At 50.3% G+C, this 20,761-nt stretch overlaps 1 protein-coding gene across 2 annotated transcripts in view; it reads left to right on the plus strand.

The window, feature by feature from the left end:
- LOC138516426 (cytochrome P450 4V2-like) overlaps positions 1 to 20,761 on the plus strand; it is a 1,267,862-nt gene that overhangs the window by 230,979 nt on the left and 1,016,122 nt on the right. The window contains exon 2 of one of the 2 annotated variants that reach the window (XM_069631545.1): positions 6,453 to 6,565. The exons of the other annotated variant lie outside the window; for it this stretch is intronic. Within the exon in view, the coding sequence (XP_069487646.1) occupies positions 6,506 to 6,565 (60 nt within the window). The 5' untranslated portion in view covers positions 6,453 to 6,505. The remainder of the gene's footprint in view (positions 1 to 6,452; positions 6,566 to 20,761) is intronic. 2 annotated transcript variants of the gene reach the window in all.

The following is a 20,761-nucleotide window of genomic DNA, read 5'->3' on the forward strand; positions in this document are numbered from 1 at the left end:
AGGGGGCAGCAGGAGAAAGGCACACAACGCGCACGGAGCGCGAAAGCAAGTTAAACATCACAATTACAAAATGAAATACTCACGGGGCCCAGGCAGGGCTTCCAAGCCTGCAGTTCCCTCTGGGCTACCGGCGACCGCTCTCCCACGCACCGCTGAGCAAAGAAGCGGGCGGGGGGAACGGCCGTCGAGTACCCCAGAAGGGAACAGCAAGGTAGCCAATCAGAGGGGGGGGTGGGCGGGCAGGGAGGAGGGAGGGAGAGGAGGACCAGGAAGTGGGAGGGGGCAGCAGGAGAAAGGCACACAACACCCACGGAGCGCGAAAGCAAGTTAAACAGCACAATTACAAAATTAAATACTCACGGGGCCCAGGCAGGGCTTCCAAGCCTGCAGTTCCCTCTGGGCTACCGGCGACTGCTCTCCCACGCACCGCTGAGCAAAGAAGCGGGCGGGGGGAACGGCCGTCGAGTAGGCCAGAAGGGAACAGCAAGGTAGCCAATCAGAGGGGGGCGTGGGCGGGCAGGGAGGCGGGAGGGAGAGGAGGACCAGGAAGTGGGAGGGGGCAGCCGGAGAAAGGCACACAACGCGCACGGAGCGTGAAAGCAAGTTAAGCAGCACAATTACAAAATTAAATATTCACGGGGCCCAGGCAGGGCTTCCAAGCCTGCAGGTCCCTCTGGGCTGCATTTGTTAGGTGCTTATACAACAAGTAAATTGTTTTTCAAAGAGCCCACAAGGCAACCAGGAGGGAACATGGGATAGAACACAATGAATACACTGGGGGTTAAAGACAAACCTACTAGGCCTTGTGAGCATTCAGAGCGTGCACGTGCAGGGAGGGAGAGGAAAAGAGGGAGAGGGGGTAAGTGCTGGAGAGCCTGTGCTTGTGAGTGAGCAGCAGGTGGAAGTGCCCAGTGTAGGCTGTGCTAGGGAACTTTCATCTGTAAAATAGATGGGTAAGTGCAGGCCTACAGTGGTGCAGGCCAGTGAGGGGCAAGGCAAGTGCTATGTGTAGGCATAGGCTGAGGCAATTTGGTGTGGCAGGCAGGGCCCCAAAGGACACATAAGGCCATGGTCACCAATCACAGCGACTGTGAGATTAGCAGAGGAGGGACGAAGGAAAGGAGAAGTAGAAAAAGAAAGTCTTGAGGAGCTTCTAGAATTTGAGGAGAAGTGGCTCAAGACAAAGAGAAAGGGCAGCCTGAGGAAAGTGATCAACCTCCGGCCCTCTGTTTAGCAAACTGCTTGACACACTAAGAGTTGGTACCAGAGGAACGTAGAGGTCTAGAGGGAGAGTATTTAGTAAGAGCAAGTTGCATATAGCGTGGTCCCTGGCCCCAGACAGCCTTATGGATGATGCAGAGGGATTTGAACTTGATCCTTGCAGCAATCGGAAGCCAGTGAAGAGTTTTTAGGGCAAGAGAGATGTGGTCCCTGGGCTTGAGGCCAAGGATAAGTCTTGCTGCCCTATTCTGGATTAGCTCAAGGGGTCATAGAGAGGATAAGGGTAGATTCAAGAGAAGGCTATTGCAATAGTCTAGCCTAGAGAGAACCAGAGCTCTGGTAACATTGAGCTTCTGGGGGAAAGTGAGAATTCCATTGAGAAGGAAGAGTTGAAGGTTGGACTTCTTGGTAATGTCCTGAATGTGAGGGAGGAAGGAAAGAGAGGAGTCGAAGAGGACTCTGAGATTTCTGCCTTTAGATATAGGAGAAAGGGGAGAGCCCATAGAGGATGGCCAGAGTGAGGGAAAGAAAGAGGGAGCAGGGGTCCCAATAGGAAGGATCTCAGTCTTGCTGGCATTGAGGCAGAAATCGTTGGAAGTGCACCAGGACTAGATGGCAGATAGGCAGTCTGGGATGATTGAGATGCATGAGGGTCAGCAGGAAGTTTGAAAAAGAGTTGTGTGTCATCTGCGTAAGACTGGAAGTTGAGGGAGAAGGAGGAAATGAGGAGTGCCAGTTGAGCAAGGTAAGTGTTAAACAACCAGGGGAAGAGGTTGGAGCCCTGGGGCCACCACAGGCAGAGAAAGAGGTAGGTGAGGAGAAGGTGCCCAAAATAACCTGGGACGAACCATCGGTTCGTTAGTGTATCTATAACCATTTACAGATACACCTGCGTAAAACCAAATACTATATACATATGATTGATGCAGTTACTCATACAAGACCAAAATCAGGGATGCTATCTTGCTTTGCACTGTACATCTCTTGGTCTCTTCCTCAGGGCAGCACACGCATCATCCACGCCATCCATGGATTCACTGCCACATGCCCAGGAGTAAGATTATCTTAGGGAGAATGTTCAGTTTCTGTGCTAATTCCCTTTAACCTTAGAGACCCCCAGCCCTTTGCTGGAATCTGGGACCTTTTTGATTTTAACCTCCTGAGTGAGTGGGCTTTTTTTCCACCCACGCATGTCTTTTCCCTCTGACTAAGATTTTGTGTTCCTTATGTTTTCATGAAATCTGGTAAACTCCATAGGCATCTGTTTTTTTTAATATAGTGACAGACAGCACCCTTTGTGCAGTGCCACCGAGGAGTCCCTTGGACTCATCTAAATGTGTAAATACATTTTCTTGGGTGAACTACAGTTCCCAAGAATAGTAGGACAACTTTTGTCTTAATTACCTTTTTCCTTTGTGGGTCCAGCACACACCACCTTACATAGAGTGATGGGGGGGTTACATAGTAACTCCTTATCCCACATTTTGCTACACTAACTAACTTGAATGGCTTGTGGCAGTGGTTTCATTTTACTACTTTTTGTGCAATGTATCTGCAGGCTGATTTCTCAGCTGCAGTACAGCACCAATGGGTGACCATTTTACCAAAATGGCCCTGTCTTCTTTTTTCACCATTTCTTGTTTGTTTGTTCATTCTCGGCTTTTACTCGGTTGTTAAGATCAGGTTTAAGTCCAATGGGCCTCATTACAAGTTTGCCGGTCTGGTAACTACGGTACTGGTAAGCTTGCTGGTACCGTAGTTACCGGACCGGCAAACTACGAGTTCTGCTTACGGGTGCATTTTCACCCGCCAGGGCGGACCCGGCGGATGGACCAGCACCCGCAAGCAGAGCATGTCGGATGCACCGGGACCATTCTAAATGGTGCTGGTGTATCGGTCCCTCCCCATTCCCATTTGAGCCCGATACTGGCGCCTGGGAATGGGCAAATACCAGGTCTGGCGGGGCCGTAATGACCAGGTAATTGCCTATTTCCTGGACGCCGGTAAAATTTGCAAATTCGGCGGCAGCCTACCAGTTTTACGGGCAAGGCTACCACCAAACCTGTAATGAGGCCCACTGTGTATTTTGCCTATGTTGGGCTTCACCCCTGAAGCCCAACCAGGCCCCAGTGTGACTGGGAAGGCAAGAAGTGAGGGAGACTGAAACTTCACTGGCTTTTGTTTGTAGGCATGCCTGGTCAACACCAGTTCCAGCTGGGTGGGTGGCGGTCCTAGAGGACGACCCCCCTGTGTGATTGACAGTTTAGTGATGTGAATTAATGGGATTTTGCATATAAGGCAAGGGTTTGTGACTACAGGCAGATTCGACCACTGGTACATAAAGTCCGGAGAAGAAGATGCAGAGAGAAGCCAACAGCACCTTCCAGGATCACAAAAGCATCCATGAAGCTTTTCAGCTGTGCTGACCCTGTTTTCCCATCGACAGGGAAGCTCTGCCAAGGACGACTTCCTCTCTCAGGCTCGTGGGACCAACTGGTTTCAAGACCTGCTTTGTTCTGGGGCAACCCCTGTGTCGCTGCAACCTTCCTGGGCTGCAATTTCCCAATACCGACGGTACCTGGACCATCGACGAGTGCAACAACCTTGTTAAGACAAATCTGGCTGAAACTTTGCAGGCTTCCGTGTGAGTGAACAGAAGCAAGAAATCATTATCAGAGCCCCCTCACCAGAGGTGAGGACTGAGGGATCAAGGAAATGCCAACCAGGATATTTGTTCCACTTTGGCGATGAGAAAAAGGCACCAAAACCACAAAGAGCCGCTGAAATCAGTGGAATCCATTGCTGCAGAGTCCCTCTTGAGAGTTCTGCCACAGAAGCCCATCGGACATCCTCCATTTTGTCACCACAAACTAGGTCCAGGAACAAGGCTCCGCATCGCTGCATCAAGAAGAAAGTCAGCTCGAACATCTGCTTCAATTCTAAGGTACTGTGGGGCTTTGGGTTTAACCACCTTTAGACAAATCTAGTGCTTCCTAGCCTGGGGAGTGCCCCTTTCAATACTTTTGAATTAATTCAATTCACTTGCACAAGCCTCACAGCTTGTGCACCTCAGGTAGGCTCTCCTGAGCTCCTGGATTGTTCTTCAAAGAACTAATGACGGTTCAACTAACTTTTTCTAAGATGATTGGATCAAAACTAGAACTGTTTTATTGACTTTGGCTGTTCTGGCTCCCTAAAGGCATCCCTTCCTAACCCTGCTGACTTTGGCAGTGCTTGTTCCCTATAAAGGTTTGAAATGGTTTTACACACTTATTGCTGTGGGAAATACTTTCTACATCCCTCTGGGAGAAAAGACTATCGTTACAGTGCATCAAAACTAGAATTGTCCTATTGACTTTGGCTGTCCTGGCTCCCTAAAGGCATCTCTTCTGAACCCTGCTGGCTTTGGCAGTGCTTGTTCCCTATGCAGGTATTACTTGTTTGACACTCTTATTGCTGACGAAAATACTTCCTACATCCCTCTGGGAGAAAAGACTATCATTACAGTGCTACAGTGTTCTATTCTACTCTAACACTTCTTCCCTCCAAACTCATAAGTGCTAATACTGACCTTGAATGATGTCGCTCCGTGAGCTGGACATGTTTTAGTACACAAAGATTTGACTTACCAGCAATATTGCTGCTTGAATAACTTGATTCTGAAATTCTACTTGATGTTACTATTAGTTGCTGTATAGTTAGTGTGATTCATTTTCTTTGTGTATATATAAATACATAATTTTATATAACTTTTATGGGTGTAAGTGTTTACTTGAATACTTGTATTTGGTGATTTCATTGTACTGCTATACAGCTCACAGTACCACTTCTGGGAAAAGCCTGGCTCTCAGCCACTCTATTGACGTGTGTAGTACAGGCCTATGTTAAATGTTGGGTCACTAATACCAAGAAGATAAGTCTTGTGAAGTCCCACACCAGTTGGACTCTACACAATCTTACCTAACAGCAGCTTCCTCTGTCCGGGGTGATGCCATTGTCTCCGCAGCCCAAGACCACTGTACAACGTGACAGACACCTATCACAACTACACTCCTCACTCTACGCCTGTGCTGTTCTGTGGGTGGGCCCATGCAACCAACCCCATTTCACTGCATCAGCGCGGCAGTGTCCATGGTTGCGTCAGACTACCCGACTCTGGATTCTTCATCTGGGCTGCAGCAATCATGTGACCTGTGACTTCTGCAGCTTCCGTTCATGCTGTCTGAGCCTGTGGTGGGCTGACTCATCTCAAGCAGCTGTCTTCTGCCTGGGCCACCCTCCTGGCGAGGTCTGGGACTTGGATCTTCACAGCTCTGCCCATTCTGGCCCCAGGGCAGGTCTGCATGCTCAGCAGGCCACTGCTTTTGCCTTGCTGGTAATCTTCTGGGCCTGTCCAAGACCGGCACCAGGGCGGGACGACTTAACCCTCAGGCTGCTTATGTTTTCCCTTGGCTGCCCCGCTCCTAGAGCTCTGCTTACACCGGGGATATAGTTCCTGGGCACACAGTGTAAATTGAGCTGCTCCTGGCATATGCTTCCCGTCTAAGGGGGCTTCTCAAGCCCTGCAGGGGCGTTTCAGGTCGCAGTGTCACAGGAGGCTGAAATTCACTGTGTTTTTGTCACTGGTGCAGTCAGAACAATAGGATATTACAGTAAACACAACTTTAAATAAAATATATTTAAAAACAACTTCTTGGTGTTTGTGTGTGATGCAATCTTTTTTCCCCTCACGGGTGTTAAGTATAGATTTAAGTAGGCGTCCTCAATTGAGCCAACTACACCTCACCTATTATGCATTACACCTATACCATTTCCCCTACCATTTTTGGTGAAATGATTTGGTGAAATGGTATTCGAAGAAATCTACGGTAACGGTTTCAAGCCAGACCTAGAAAGCGAGAAGTTCAAATAACGGCCAAGAGTTTAAGTTGGCTGTTAAACCTGTAGGCATTCTCAGATGGTCCCAAAGAATAGGGAGGCAGAGTATCAAATGGATTCAACTTGGTTCTCATCCTCAACACCAGTGGCACTCATGCATGGGATTTGTCTGTGCCATTCACTATGATGGGACTATAAGCAAGTATGTTCTGTTTTTTCTGTATTTATCTGGTTAATTTCATGGTTCAGAAATGCTGTGCTTCAGTTATAAAATGTCAGATGAACGCAACTTGCTTTTAGCAGTTGTTGTAAATAGCTTAAAGCAGGATTTGTGTGTGTGTGTTTGTTTCCAGAGTTTGCACAGCAGTCCGTAGAGTTTACAGAGCAATTCAGAGACCAATCACTGATGAAGTTCTGGCTAGGACCTCTACTTTTCCTGATTGTGTATCACGCAGACACGGTTGAGGTAAGTGGTATATTTGTAGAATATATCCCATGTCTCAAAGGAATTATATGTGGTGGAGGTGAACATAGAAATATACGTGCTGAATAAAAAAAGGTTTGCAAACATTGTTATATTTACATTCATGTTCAGGCTGATCTATGCTGCAAGTCCAAAGTAGACGTCTTAAAATGTTCTCTCTATGGATACACATGCGCTGTTATAATATGGTGATCAGGTTCCCCTGACCTCTTGATACAAAATTTACAAAATGTTCACAATGGGGGTCATTACAAGTTGGGCAGTATCCCAGTGGTAAATCTGCCGGGATACCGCCCAAAGCAATTAGCGTTACCGCAAATAGCACCAGATCCCAAGTTGGGGTGGCGCGGTAAGTCCCCATTTATTCTGTGTCCATTGGACCCAATAGGGCATTTTTGGCACAATTACCACAGCGCTAATACCGCTGCAGTAATTGGAACAAAAATGGGCTGAAAGTCAGCAGATTTACCACCAGCTCAGAGGTGGAAGTGATTCGACAACTTTCCGCCCAACTCATAGTTGGGCAGAGCAGTAATGCAGTGGTAATAGCATTACCTCTGCGTTTTTACTGCTCCGCCCAACTTCTGATGAGGCCCAATGACTCCACATGTGGTGGTATAGGTGTGTAGAAACTTACAGGCCGATTCATGGAATTAATGTGTACTGAAATTTTCAGCGCAAGCATGCGAAAGCGTGCAAAATCGTACAATTCCCAGTGCCAGTGCGAAAATCGCAGCGAAACCCGCGCACAGAGATTCATGGAAGTCCGTGTGCGTGTAAATCCCAGGATGTGTGGCAAAATTCTGCATGGCGCACGCTGGCGCAGACGTCTCCAAACAGCGTGCGCTATGTGCACAGCGAAATCGCACATAGCGCGGCGCACAAAACAAAAGTAGGAGGAACAGAGGGCGTGACACGCGGAATGGGGAACAATGCGTGAAAATGTGGGCATCACGGGGGAAGTACAGGAGGCAAATGCGCGGAACGCCCATACGCACGTTCAAAACACGTATTCATGGATTCGAACGGGGTTAACGCATGCGCCAAAAAAGACGCACTAATCCTGAAACATGTACACCAGCAGGAAGCAGACGTACGTGGACCCGCGCAGCATAAAAATGCACGCAAACAACAAACAAGCTCAGACGCCAGGATGAATATACCGTTCCTAGCAGCAGTGGTAGTGGGATACCGCAGGAGGAGGAGGAGGATAGTCAGGCCCAGAATTTTCACACCCAGAACCAGCCTTTTCGGGATGCCTGATGACCAGGTGTATGGGAGGTACAGGTTTCCACCTCACATAATACTCAACCTGGTGAGTGAGTGGGAGGATGACCTCACATCACCCACCCTGTGCTCCCAAGCTCTCAGCCCCCTGGAGAAGGTCCTCAATGTACTGCACTTCTTAAATGCTTATGTACTATAGTGGGGGGGTGTCACAGCCCACGCAGTTACGCTGCCTACACCAGGTCTTGGCCATCATGACTGCACGCCCATCAGTCCGCAGGCACATATACCTGCCCAGAACACCTGCAGAAAGGCAGGCTGCCGTCCAGGATTTCTATGGGGTGGCACAATTCCCCAAAGTCCTAGGTGCCATTGATTGCACCCATGTGGCTCTACGTCTCCCCAAGGCATCAGAGCACATCTATAGAAACCGCAAGCACTGGCATTCCATCAACGTCCAGTTAGTATGTGATGCCAAGGGAATAATCACCTCAGTATATGCCAACTATCCAGGGTCCACCCACGCCAGTTTTATTTACAGAATGTCAACCCTAAACCGGGACCTAGAAGCTGGGCGGCATGGCGATACATGGCTGCTCTGTGAGTATAAATGCCACAGCACATGCATGCATGTCAGATACTGAGTAATGTCACAACCCCACTAATGATACCCATCACCACCTCCCCAGGGGACAGTGCCTACCCTCTGAGCACCGACATGATGATGCCAATTCGGAACCCCACCACGCCACCCCAGGTAAGATACAACACAGCCCACATTGCAACCCGGGGCATAGTGGAGTGCACATTCAGAGTGCTCAAGTCACATTTTTGCTCCCTTGACCGTTCTGGCGGGCAGCTGTTATACGCTCCCCCAGTAGTGTGCAGGATCATAGTGGCAGCATGTGTCCTGCACAACGTTGCAACACGCCGGGGCCTGCCCGTGGACATGGTGGTGCCCCCACATCCCCAATCACATGCACGCCCGCTGGGGAAAGGGAGGGGAAAGGGCATGGGGTGAGGCAGCCCGTACGCAGCTGATGGCTAATTACTTCACCTAAAATCACACCCTTGTGGAGTGCACACAGCCCTGGCACATACCATCTGACAATCAATGATGATGACATAAGGGACAGTCAACTGTCAGAACCATACCAGCCTGAGATTGGTCACCTGGAAGTGTTACATTGTGTGCATCCCTACCTACACAAACACCACCAATGCTGTTTCATCAAAAGACACACTTCTATGCTGCTAAATTCATTACCCCCTTGCAAAATACAACATGAGAACAGTGCCATGTCACCCAACCCCTCCCCAGCACCGCCACCCAACACACCATGGCATGCCATGCTATGTGAGGGCAAACAAAGCAATCCCCAAAACATGACACAAGTGTCACAAAGTACAGTGCCCCTAATGGAAACTGGCCACACACAATATGCTCCCAGTAATGTAGAACTAACAACACATATGACCAAATACTTGCCAACAATGCAATGCAGTTACACAACCTCAAACATAGCATAAACATGACAGTATTAAGTTAAAGTAGTGGTAGTCTTACAATCTGATTATGCCAGCACATCGACCACTTCCAACTGTACAGTGCTGCTGCCACGCAAATGTGTAAGTGCACTGCTTACAACATGAACTCCATCTCCAAAGTAGACGGCCTTGTGAAGACATGAGGAATAAATCTGCAAATTAGGAGGAAGACATGGATGCACAAGCACATATCAATACACCATGCAGTGTACAATACAACAACAATATCCATTAGGAATGTATATATAGTATTGACTACATATTGCCCACAGAGCTCATGGGAGTCCAACGTCACTGTGTAAGTCACTGTCACTTGGGCACACCCTTTGCAAGCCCATAGAAACGGGAAGCAGGAGGGGTGTGTGTCTCACGAACCCAAGCATCTCACCCAAACTCAGGACAAGCCTGCATGTGCCCGGCCAAAATACAGTGGATGCCCACGGGAGCCACACAAGGCAACACACGGTAAAAAAAAATCAAAAATCAAAAATGGCCATGTGGGGGATGGGGGGGAGGCCACCCAGGAGGTCCGAGGACAGGGTGCGCACCAACAGCCACCTGTGTGGATGTTGGGAAAAAAAACACCTCCATGGGCTCATGGCCTGCACGACTATGCCAATGTGGGAGAACTGCTGCTGTCGCTCTCATCACCCTCTGCTGCTGCCACAGGAGGTGGTGGTGCTATGGGAGGCAGCCCACGCAAAGCCCTGGTATGGTCCTCCATGGCAGCAAGCATGCAGGTGTGGAAGGTCTCGTTCTGGAGGATTATAGTGCGGAGATCCCCATGCACCACCTGACGTGCTGCCCGGATCTCCTCCCGAGTTGCCTGCATCTCAGCTGAGAGCGAACGTGTGAGCCGCTCCAGCTGCTGTTCTGTCCTCAAGTTAGTGGAAGCCTCAAGGTCAACAAGAGTCTCCCTGAGGTGATGGAGTTCTACCCTCAGGGCTTCCCTGTGGCACTGGGACTCTATTGATATCGATTGGTGTAGAGTCTCCAGTGCCGCCCATCTGTCCCTGTTGGACGCCAACATGTCCTCCCTGTGTGATTGGCAAATGGAGTCTGTTGCCTGCTGTAGTTGCTCTATCTGCCTTTCAGGGGGGACAATGGAAGTGGCCACCCTCTCCATTGCTTGAGCCATCATCTCAACTGATGCTGCCTGTTGGGTTGCCATACCGTACATGGATTGTTCCCATGCGGTATTGCCTGGTGGCGTACGGCCACCGCGTCGGCGGGCACCACACCTGTTTGGGGCATGGCGATCTGCGCCTTGCTGTGCCGGCACTGCCTGAGGCTGCAGGACTGCATTCCCCCTCTGATCTGCTGGCCCAGGAACAGGATCAGATGTTGTGGAGTGTGACCCTGCATCCGTAACTGCCAAAAGCGGACTTACCAACACTGACATCCCCATAGAGGGTTCTACCCCTAGTGCAGGTGGGTTGGACAGAACAGAATCCCTGCCAGAAACACTTACCTACGATGCCACATAGGTCTCATCATCCGAATCAGCACCTGAATAGAGGTCTGGGGAGGTGCACCCAGAGACACCCCTGGACAGAATGGTCTGCAGCAAGATTGGGTTCTCACCCACCACCACACCACGTCCCCCACTGGTGCCCGGTCATGCCTGAGATCCCTCCTGTGTCTGCACCATCTCCTCAACCTCAACAGCATCAAGTGCGTCATCCCCTGCAAAAACATGAAAGACAAAAAATGGAAACAGGCATTAGCACCATAGCACACAAATAGGCCTGACAAGCTACAGAACCAGTACATGATTTACACATGTCCCACATGACTATAACCCTCCCATGCATGCACTGTCACTGAGTTGGAAGGGGAGGCAAAAGGCAGACACTGATGACACCAAGATGGAAGAGCAACACATTTGCTGCATGCTGGGTAACACTGCCATCACATATTGCCCTGTGAGTGGCATGTCAATACACATACATGACACATGCCATCACACAGATGGCATGCACCATAGCCATGCTACATTCCACAAGTACATCCATATGTCAGTGAATGAATACTGTCAGCCATCCATGTGAGATGGACATGATGAGATGAAAAATGCTACATAGTGTGACAAAATAGGCATGTGCCACACACTGCAACACATCCAGTGTACAAAAATACAGTGATTGCAGGCCGATGTACACATCAATGGTTGTGCACTTCAACATGACAGGAAACAACTATCATGTTCCACATTCAAACAGGCCCCAAAAATGTATGTGATCAGGCCAATACTCAATCAGCCTGAATGGTCAAATCATTCACCTAACAAGGTAACACATGTGGGCCAATGTGGGGTTCATCAATGACAGAAGCATGTCACAAATGTGACAATAGGGCTGAGGAATGCGTAGCAAAAGTGGGAAAATTGAAACAATCAGCCTGAACGAACACTTAAAAATACAAACAATGTTGTTGCAAGATGCCACTTCAAGGGCAACTGCCGTAATGTTGCGCTAAATTACTACTGTGGGCGGAAGGGATACTGTCACACCCAAATCCAAGGGCGCTGAATGTTTTGGATGAAGCACATGGGTGACCCATACCACTCAGGCACACACACCCTCACCTGGCACTCAATCAGAACCCGTCACCCAAACAACATACACATGCATTACACACACATGCATGGGCACTCACCGGACAATGCATCATAATCAGGTAGTTCTCCCACACCTTGGACCTGTTCCTCTGTGACGAAGGCCCCAGCAACAGACTCATGTTCAGTGAGTTTGTTGTCCTCTTGTGGAGACCCACCGCCCGTCACCAGAGTAGCGGCATGATTTGAGGCCAGCTTGTTCTTTGCTCTGCTTTTCAGGTCATTCCACCGCTTGTAGCAATCATCAGCTGTGCGCCTCACAAATCCAAGGGCACTTATGCGGTCCGCAATGGTCTGCCAGTGTGCCCTACGTTGACCAGGTGTGGTCTTGCACCATGCAGTCACCACCATTTCGCGGCTATGTGCTGACACATAGGCCACAAGTGCATCAAGTTCCGGATCATTAAAGCAAGGCTTCCTTGAGGTACCAGAGTGTGTAGCCATGTCTGGGGTCTCAGCCTGTCGTGCCAGAGCACCTTTCTTCCTCTTCTTTAAAGGTGGAGCAGAGCCAGAGTGGCTTACGCCGCTCTGGTCAGTAGGGGCAGAATCACCGGTCGACTGGGTAGTAGGAGTGTGGGAATGCACAATGACCATAGGTCTTGATGCAGGCATTGGTTGCAGGGTAATGTTGGCAGGGGGAACGTCAGTTTGATGGACCAGGACTGACACTGTCCTGGCTGGGAGAGTCAGAGCTGGGGCAGATGGAGCTGCAGCTGCCCCTGCAGCCTCCCCACCCTGCATACTTTGGGCAGCAGATGACATAGCTGCCCCAGATCCACGTGGCTAGGTGACAACAACTTGCACCGCCACACGTGGCCTAGACTTGCTGACCTGGAAGTCAGCCAAAGAGTCATCCTGTGCCAGGTCAGGTGCCACAATGGGCTGGTCCAACAGGGGCTGAGCTGGGATGGTGTCAGCCACGTTTCCCTCAACCATGGGGGTGGGCATGGGTGTCCCTGATTGTTCCTCCACACATGGGGGTATAGGGGTACCCTTCAAATCCTGGCCACGTCCCCAACCACGCCCACCTTTTGAAGGTCGGCCACCTTTGCCTCCCTCACCGCTTGGTCGCCTCCCAACCATGGCACTGATGTTGTTGTACGTATGGGAGTTGCAGTAAGCTATTGTCCTGGGAAATTGGGGGTCAAAGGGGTAGGATACCAGATGGAATTCGTACCCTAGTGCTCTAACAAGGCTGTCTGTGACCCCTGGGGGAAGATGACGGGTCACGCCACGCACAGGCAGCCCAAAATAAAAAATTAACGTGCATGCAACCCCTCATAGACCACGTGCGTGAAAAAATGAACCCGCACTACGCTGTGGCACCCAGAAACACAAAACTGAGCGTACTCGTAATACACGCAGCCTACAATGACCTCTGAAGGGGAACGCGACACACGAGGAAAGCACAGTTGCTAAGTACGTGCGGAACTCACCGTCTGCCTGGAAAAAGAACATAAAAGATACGCGCATGTGCGCGTTGGCAACACCCCCGCCAAAAGAAGAATTTTATGCTGTCTGAGGAGACAGGACAAAAGGAGAAGTTAACTCTGTTTGAGGAAACAGTCCCAACAAAAATTCAGAAAAGAGCTGTCAGAGGTAACAGGGAGTACGAACTAGAAATGCTGTCAAGTAATCGCGTGTGAACCGACAAGAAGTACAGATTTCACCCACTCGCTCTCCACGAAAAGCACGTACAAGGAAATGGCGTCCTACACGTAGCTTTTAAACCGGCCCACACGTACACGTCAGATACGCGTGTACGTGGGCGCGTTCCTCCAATTACACGCGATGACACTCGGACGTGCAGTTATTCCATGTGTGCTCTGTCATCACGTGCTATGAGGGAAACGCCAGCGTGCATAATGTAACTTACGCGCTTATGCACTAAGGGCCTTTGGTCCAATGAAATTGCGTGCGTGTACTGATACGCTTACGCGCTAAGGCCCTTTCCTCGAATTACACACTGACGTGCAATTTTTTCACGTGCCAAATCACTCCGTATTAAGCTGGCCATGCGAAAACACACAGAAGACCACGCTTCTGCCCAGAAGGCCGAATTACTGCCCCACAGACTCCCGAGCATGCTCCCACCTGCCATCTGCTGCTGCCTGAATGCCTGCTGCCCACCTGCCCTGCCATTTGCTGCCTGCATGTCAGTCAGGGGTGAAGTTGCTGTGACCACCCCTACTGGAACCGAAGACTCCCAACTGGGATTCCATGGCTCCACAGCCCAGCCCCAGGACCCAGTTGCCCACCCACTCCTGCATCTAGGGTTGCCATGTCCAGCACAACACCATCTGGCAGCACTGGCAACCCCCAGCCAGAGAGACAGAGGGCCACCAGCTTCACTGCCACCGAAGTTGGTGTCCTGGTGGAGCAAGTCCTGGGGCAGTATGATGCCCTCTTTGGAAGTTCGCGCGCCAACAATGAAGGACGGACTAGGATCTGGATGGACATTGTGACTGCCATCAACACGGAGGGGGTGGCAGTCCGCGACTTACATCATGTCAAGAAGCGCTGGGAGGACTTCAGGTCCAGGACCCTGAACAAGGCCCAGCGCCTCGCTAAGGCAGCGGATGCCAAGGGGCGCCGGGGCCAGCTGTCGAACCATCAAATGAGGGTCCTGGAACGCATGTGCCCATCGCTGTAGTCCAGATCCTTGAGAGGCAGACCCGTCTGGAGTCGAGCGGTAAGTGTACATGCATGTTGATAGTACGCTGTCCGTGTCGTGGTGTGCCAGTAGTGTGCAGGTTGCACATGTGTTTATGTAGGGCCATGTAGGGATGTGTATGAACATGGGCGTGAGGCTGCCACATGTGAGTCCTCTCAGTTGTGAGACACATTGATGGTGTATGTGTTGGTAAGCATGCTGGGCAAATGCAGGTGTGGGAGCACACATGTTTGGATTTCTGTGTATGTACATTGGCATGGTTGTGGCATGGATGGTGGTTCATAATGCATGTATCTGCACTGTGTACATGTGCATGTATGTGTATCTGACAAGTGTGCAACTGTGATGCAACATGAATGCACGTGACACTGATATGTAGAAGGATGAATGGCAGATGTGACATGTATGGTGCTCTCATCACTGCAACAGTTGGAGGAGATGTAGACATGCATGTAAGTGTGGTGACGTGTGTGCATGTCTAGTGCACTCCTTCTGTTTCATGTGATGTCAGGCTCACCTTTGGCTGTTCATGCTGTTGTATGTGTATTGATGGTGCTGCCTGGTGCAATATTGCTGTTGAAATGTCATGTGTGGAGTTAAAATGACATGTGTGTCGTGGAGTGTGATGCCGTGTCTGTAGTTAAACAATGCCACTTATGTGCAACTGTCATGTGTATATCAGTCCATTGTACAGTACCCTGATGCCTGTGTTTTATCTCTCCCTGTCTGCAGCGTCAACTGAAGAAGAGGGCGGAGAGGGTGCTGTGGAGCACAGCGGCAGGGATCATCCCGCCAGCCGGAGACGCAAGGCCCAGCTTCCCTCCCAGGTTGTCATCTTTTTGGGTGAGTGATGAGTCCGGTGCCGCGGCCCAGGCCGCAGCTGCCAAGGGAAGGTCCAAGAGGCAGAGGTCAGAGTTGGACTCCTAGGCAGCAGAAGGGGAAGCTGAGATCCCACAGGGTTTGGCGGAGGAAGATGGCACAGAGTCATCCAGGTTGGTGGGGGGTTTGGTGGAGGAGGAGGCCGTGCAAGGGACAGGCACGGGGTCTGGAGGTGGGGATTCCACTGGTGCTAGTGGTGCAGTGCAGGGACAGGAGGCAGCACAGGCCACTGCGGAGGTGCCTGTGTGTAATCCTGTCCCCGATCCTGTGACTGCATCATCCTGCACCAGCAGGGATGCCTACGTCCAGACCCGTTTTCAGGGAGGGGATCCGCTTACAACAACTGGCCTTCCTCTCCCTGGGGATGTGGCTATCCGGGACCGGGTTGAGCCTGTCCTAGGTGGGGTGGCGTTGCGTCAACGGGCCATGCGAGGTGACCTGCAGTCTTTTCATGAGGAGACTGCACGTCTTCTCGAATGGCTCATTGACCGCCTTGACCTACTGGGACAGCTCACCAGGGCTGGATTCCTCCGTTTTCTGGACCTTGTTCCGACCCCCTACTCAACTGAACCCCCTATGCCCCAGTCATCCTCCATGCCATCTTCCCACCCATGTATCACCTGGGTACCCTGTGTAGCTGTCTCTGACCCTGCGGCCAGGCTGGTGGAGGACACATCCCTGCCACAGTCGGGAGTCGGACGTCAAGCAGGGGTGGCCACCTCAACAACTGCACCCCAGCCGGAGGAGGATGTGCAGGCAGCAAGAGCCAGGGCACAGGCAGTGGCACAGCAGCAGCAGCAACAAGGTGGGAGCCATCATGGCTCGGGGCCTTCGACATCGGAGGGGCAGGCATCGGCCAGAGGGCAGGAGGACCCAGGACTGGAAGTGTCTTCTGTGTGGCAGCGGTTAGGCCATGCTATAGATGCGGAGCGGCAGCGGGCAGAAGAGGCACGGCTCACGATGGATAGGGCGGAGAACTCCATGCGGAGGGCCCTGAGGCGGGCCGAGTGCCTCGAGGCAATTCGCAGGGAGTTGGAGGAGAACATGTCGTCGTCCCTGCGAACCCTCGCGGCCATGGAAGAGGACCGCCTCCAGGACATTGAGCAGGAGTTCGATGATGCCCTGGCCCGGGACATCCAAAAGTGAGCCGTCGGACTATCCCGCTGCCCTTGTAAATAGTTTTTAGGGTTAGGTTTCTTTTTCGTTTTCCTTTTATTTGTGGTCAATGGACAATGCCACACAAACTTGTATATAGTTATATTTTTAGGTAGTTTGTTAGGTAGGTTTCATTTGTTTGGTTGGGATCACGGACCTTTTACATCCTTGGACAACGGATTGTATATAGTTTCATCATGTATTCATTTTTCTTTTTTTTTTGCATTAGGGATTGGAGCAATGGATTTATTTTTTCCAGACAATGGATTGTAAATAGTTGGGCTATGGATTGATTCCTCTTTTTTTTTTATTATGAACATGAAGCAATGGAGATTTTTTTTTACATTTCCTTTGGATTTGCGTTGTTGGAGGGTGACTTTGGACTGTTTTTCTTTCTAATTCTTTTGGATTGGTTATCATTTTCATTCAATCTTTTTCACATGCTTTTCATTTCATGTTTCATATTTTGGTATGCTTTCATTTCATTTTCGATTGTATGCACATGATACATTTTAATTTTTTAGTTCCATGTGTGGGAATCGCTCATTGGGTTGATGCATGTGAAAATGTGGGTTTACACAAGCAATGCCAACCAGTGTATATGTGTGATGGGCATGGGTTGATGTACATAGTTGACTTTTGGTTTGTGTCATGAGATCGGCATTTCACTGCTGGGGGGTGGGGGTGCAGGGGGACATGAGTGGGGGCCTGCTGGCAGGTGCCCCTCAGTGCTGGGGGGTGGGGGTGCAGGGGGACATGAGTGGGACATGAGTATGGGCCAGCTGGCAGGTGCCCCTCAGTGCTGGGGGGTGGGGGTGCAGGGGGACATGAGTGGGACATGAGTGGGGGCCTGCTGGCAGGTGCCCTGCACTGCTGGGGGATGGGGGTGCAAGTGGACATGAGTGGGACATGAGTGGGGGCTTGCTGGCAGGTGCCCTGCACTGCTGGGGGTGGGGGTGCAGGGGTCATGCATTGGTGATCAGTAGTGCAAGCTGACATGTGGCTTGGCTGGGGGGCATGCCCATGGTGGATGGGCTGCCTGTGGGACATGACCAGGGGTGCAGGGTAGTCTCCTGTGGTGTGGGATGCCTGCAGGGGCTGTGGAGGGTGTAGAGGGAACACCTGGGAGGACCCACACTGCCAATTCACGTGTAGGACTCCCCGGCACCCCCAAAATACACGTACTGTGCTGAAATCGCGTGTGAGACTTCACGCGAACCCCAGGAATACACGTACCCCACTCGCACAGGCCCTTTCGAGTGTGAAACTTCCCCCGCACCCCAGTAATGCACGTACCCTGCTGAAACCACGTGTGAGACTTCCCGCGAACCCCAGTTATACACGTACCCCACTCGCACAGGCCCTTTTGCGTGTGAAACTTCCCGCAAACCCCATAATACACGTACCCTGCTCCAATCACGTGTGAAACTTCCCGCGAACCCCAGTAATACACGTACCCCACTCGCACAGGGCCAATCACGTGTGAAACTTCCCACGCACCCCCGAAATACACGTACCCTGCTCCAATCGCGTGTGAAACTTCCCGCGAACCCCAGTAATACACGTACCCCACTCGCACAGGCCCTTTCGCGTGTGAAACTTCCTGCGAACCCCAGTAATACACGTACCCCACTCGCACAGGGCCTATTGTGTGTGAAACTTCCCGCGCACCCCCGCAATACACGTACCCTGCTCCAATCACGCGTGAAACTTCCCGAGAACCCCAGTAATACACGTATCCCACTCGCACAGGGCCTATCGCGTGTGAAACTTCCCACGAACCCCAGAAATACACGTTCCTCGCTTGCCGTTCTGGTACAGGGTCAGCGCAGCCCTTTGCGCTCGATTTGGGATTTTGATGGCTTTTCCCTGCTCGAGGGGCGTTCTTGGGGACGTAACTGGCGCTGCTGCAGGGTCACTGCACCACTGTGCGCCACGGCTGGTTTTGGTAGCCAAAATCCATGAATACGCTGTGCGCGGAAATGGATTTTAGCGCACGCAGCTCGCACAGAGATTCGCACTCGCACACTGTGCACCAGCCGCGCGCGCCACTTGTGCGCAAATTTCTATGAATTACCCCGTTTGTGTGTGTCGGGGCGTTTGATAATTATTTTGTGTTTAGTTTTATCCTACAATACAAATTGCCATTTGCATTTACTATGATTGCACCCAAATAGTGAAAAAGCTAATAATACTGATTGTGAAAATCAGTGCATATATGGACGTTGACTTGTGGAATATAAAATAAGGTATGCACTTTTAAGCTAAAAATAAAGAAAATAGTTGTGGTTCATTAATTACTAGATAGACTTATGGCCTAAGGGTAGGAATAACAAAGATAATATAACAAAACATGAAAGATACTATTCAGGAATACCTGCTGACTAAGGGAAAGGAGAATGTGACACAATATCAAGACATCCTTTTGCAGGGGTATACTTTTTAAAAACACACATTGTAAAAGAAAAGCCATGTAATACAAATGATGTCAGATGTTTTCCACGATAGATCACTTTGGAATTGCATCTCCCTTTACAATATGAGACGACTTTGCTACGAGTCAGCATTTTCTTCCCACAATATAGTCTCAGCCTTATCTTACGCCAATTAAGACAATGCATTTGTGTAAACAGGAATGAGGAAAAGTCATGTTGTCCAATTAGCATAATTCTTTGATTTCGAAAGTGTTTCTTTTGAAGAGCAGTGCGATGTAAAACATCTGTTCAAAAACACACTCTTATCACATCAGACTAAATGTATACAATTCTGGATGATATCTCCTCTTAAACAAGTACATTTTTACTTAGACATGCATAGTGCATGATACTAAGGACCCCACATTTGGGAGGAGGGTAAAGGAAAGAGAATGGGCCTCATTACGACCCAGGCTGTAAGGGGTTTACGGCAGCGTAAACAGCGCTGACCCTTACCGCCTGAGTACGAGGTCCCTTAGCGCCATGGCGGATTTAACACCTGCAGGTGTTAAAATCCATGGCGCTAAGGGACCATGGAGTTAATTACGCCACCGTAATTTACGGTGGCGTAATTAACGCCTTCCCCACTCCCATTATGCCCTATGGGGCAAAAATGGGAATGGGGAAGGGTAAATGGGGATTGGGGACTTACCGCCCAGCCAAGGTCGGAATGGGGCGGTAAGTCCGTCAACCACCATGGCGTAAACTTAGTTTACGCCATGGTGGTAAAGTCACGGCCCAGGCGGTAACTTACCGCCTGGGTCGTAATGAGGCCCAATGAGTGCATAGTAGTGCGCAGTAAGGATATAAAACATGTTTCTCTGGCTCAATCTTCTCCTGCCTATCCTCTGCCATTGAGTCCTCATTTTACAGTCACCAATACTTCTCACTCTTACTAATGGGAAGAGACAATCAGCCTCATTGTAAATGCGGGGTGCGTTAAACGAACTCTAATAATTGTACACCTCCATCTTTCGTGGCAACTCATTTTGCAGCAGTGATGAGACGGGGAGGGACATGGGGTGGAGATAAGTTCTCTGCTGTGCTCAACGCCTGCCGCTCTCGAGTACGCTTTGTTTTAATTAAAGTTTCATTGTAATTGTAATTTTTTATTTGTCAAGCGCTTATACACAAGTGAAGTGCTTCAAAGCGCTTCAAGGCAGTAAGGGAAGAAGGAATACAGACTCATTCTTAGGCCTTGAAGTTTACGAATGATCTAGCAAAAATGACTAGCAAACTAGGACTGAGGCATTACTAGTAGAGCAAGTGCATGACAAGAAGGGAGGCTAGAAAGGGGGGAGGAGAGGGAGAAGAACATACAATCCTTAAACTACCGTACTAGGCCAACGACGTTTCAGATAGTGCAAGTGCATGACAGAGAGTGAGGTGATAAGGGGGGGAGGAGAAGGAGAAAAACATACAGAAACGAAAACTACCGTTTTAGGCCTGGCGAACTAGGCCTAGTGTGTTCTGGGCAATGTAAGTGCGCAGACAGGAAGTGAAAGGGAGGGGGAAGGGAACAAGTGCGCCCAGTCCAGCAGGGCCCTGGGTGAAGTGCAGAGAGGTTACCCTTCTCAAGGAACGAATTCCAGAAGTGCAGTAGT

The sequence above is a fragment of the Ambystoma mexicanum genome, chromosome 6q (assembly GCF_040938575.1).
Source record: "Ambystoma mexicanum isolate Mex_15411 chromosome 6q, UKY_AmexF1_1, whole genome shotgun sequence".
NCBI classification, from domain to species: Eukaryota; Metazoa; Chordata; class Amphibia; order Caudata; family Ambystomatidae; genus Ambystoma; species Ambystoma mexicanum.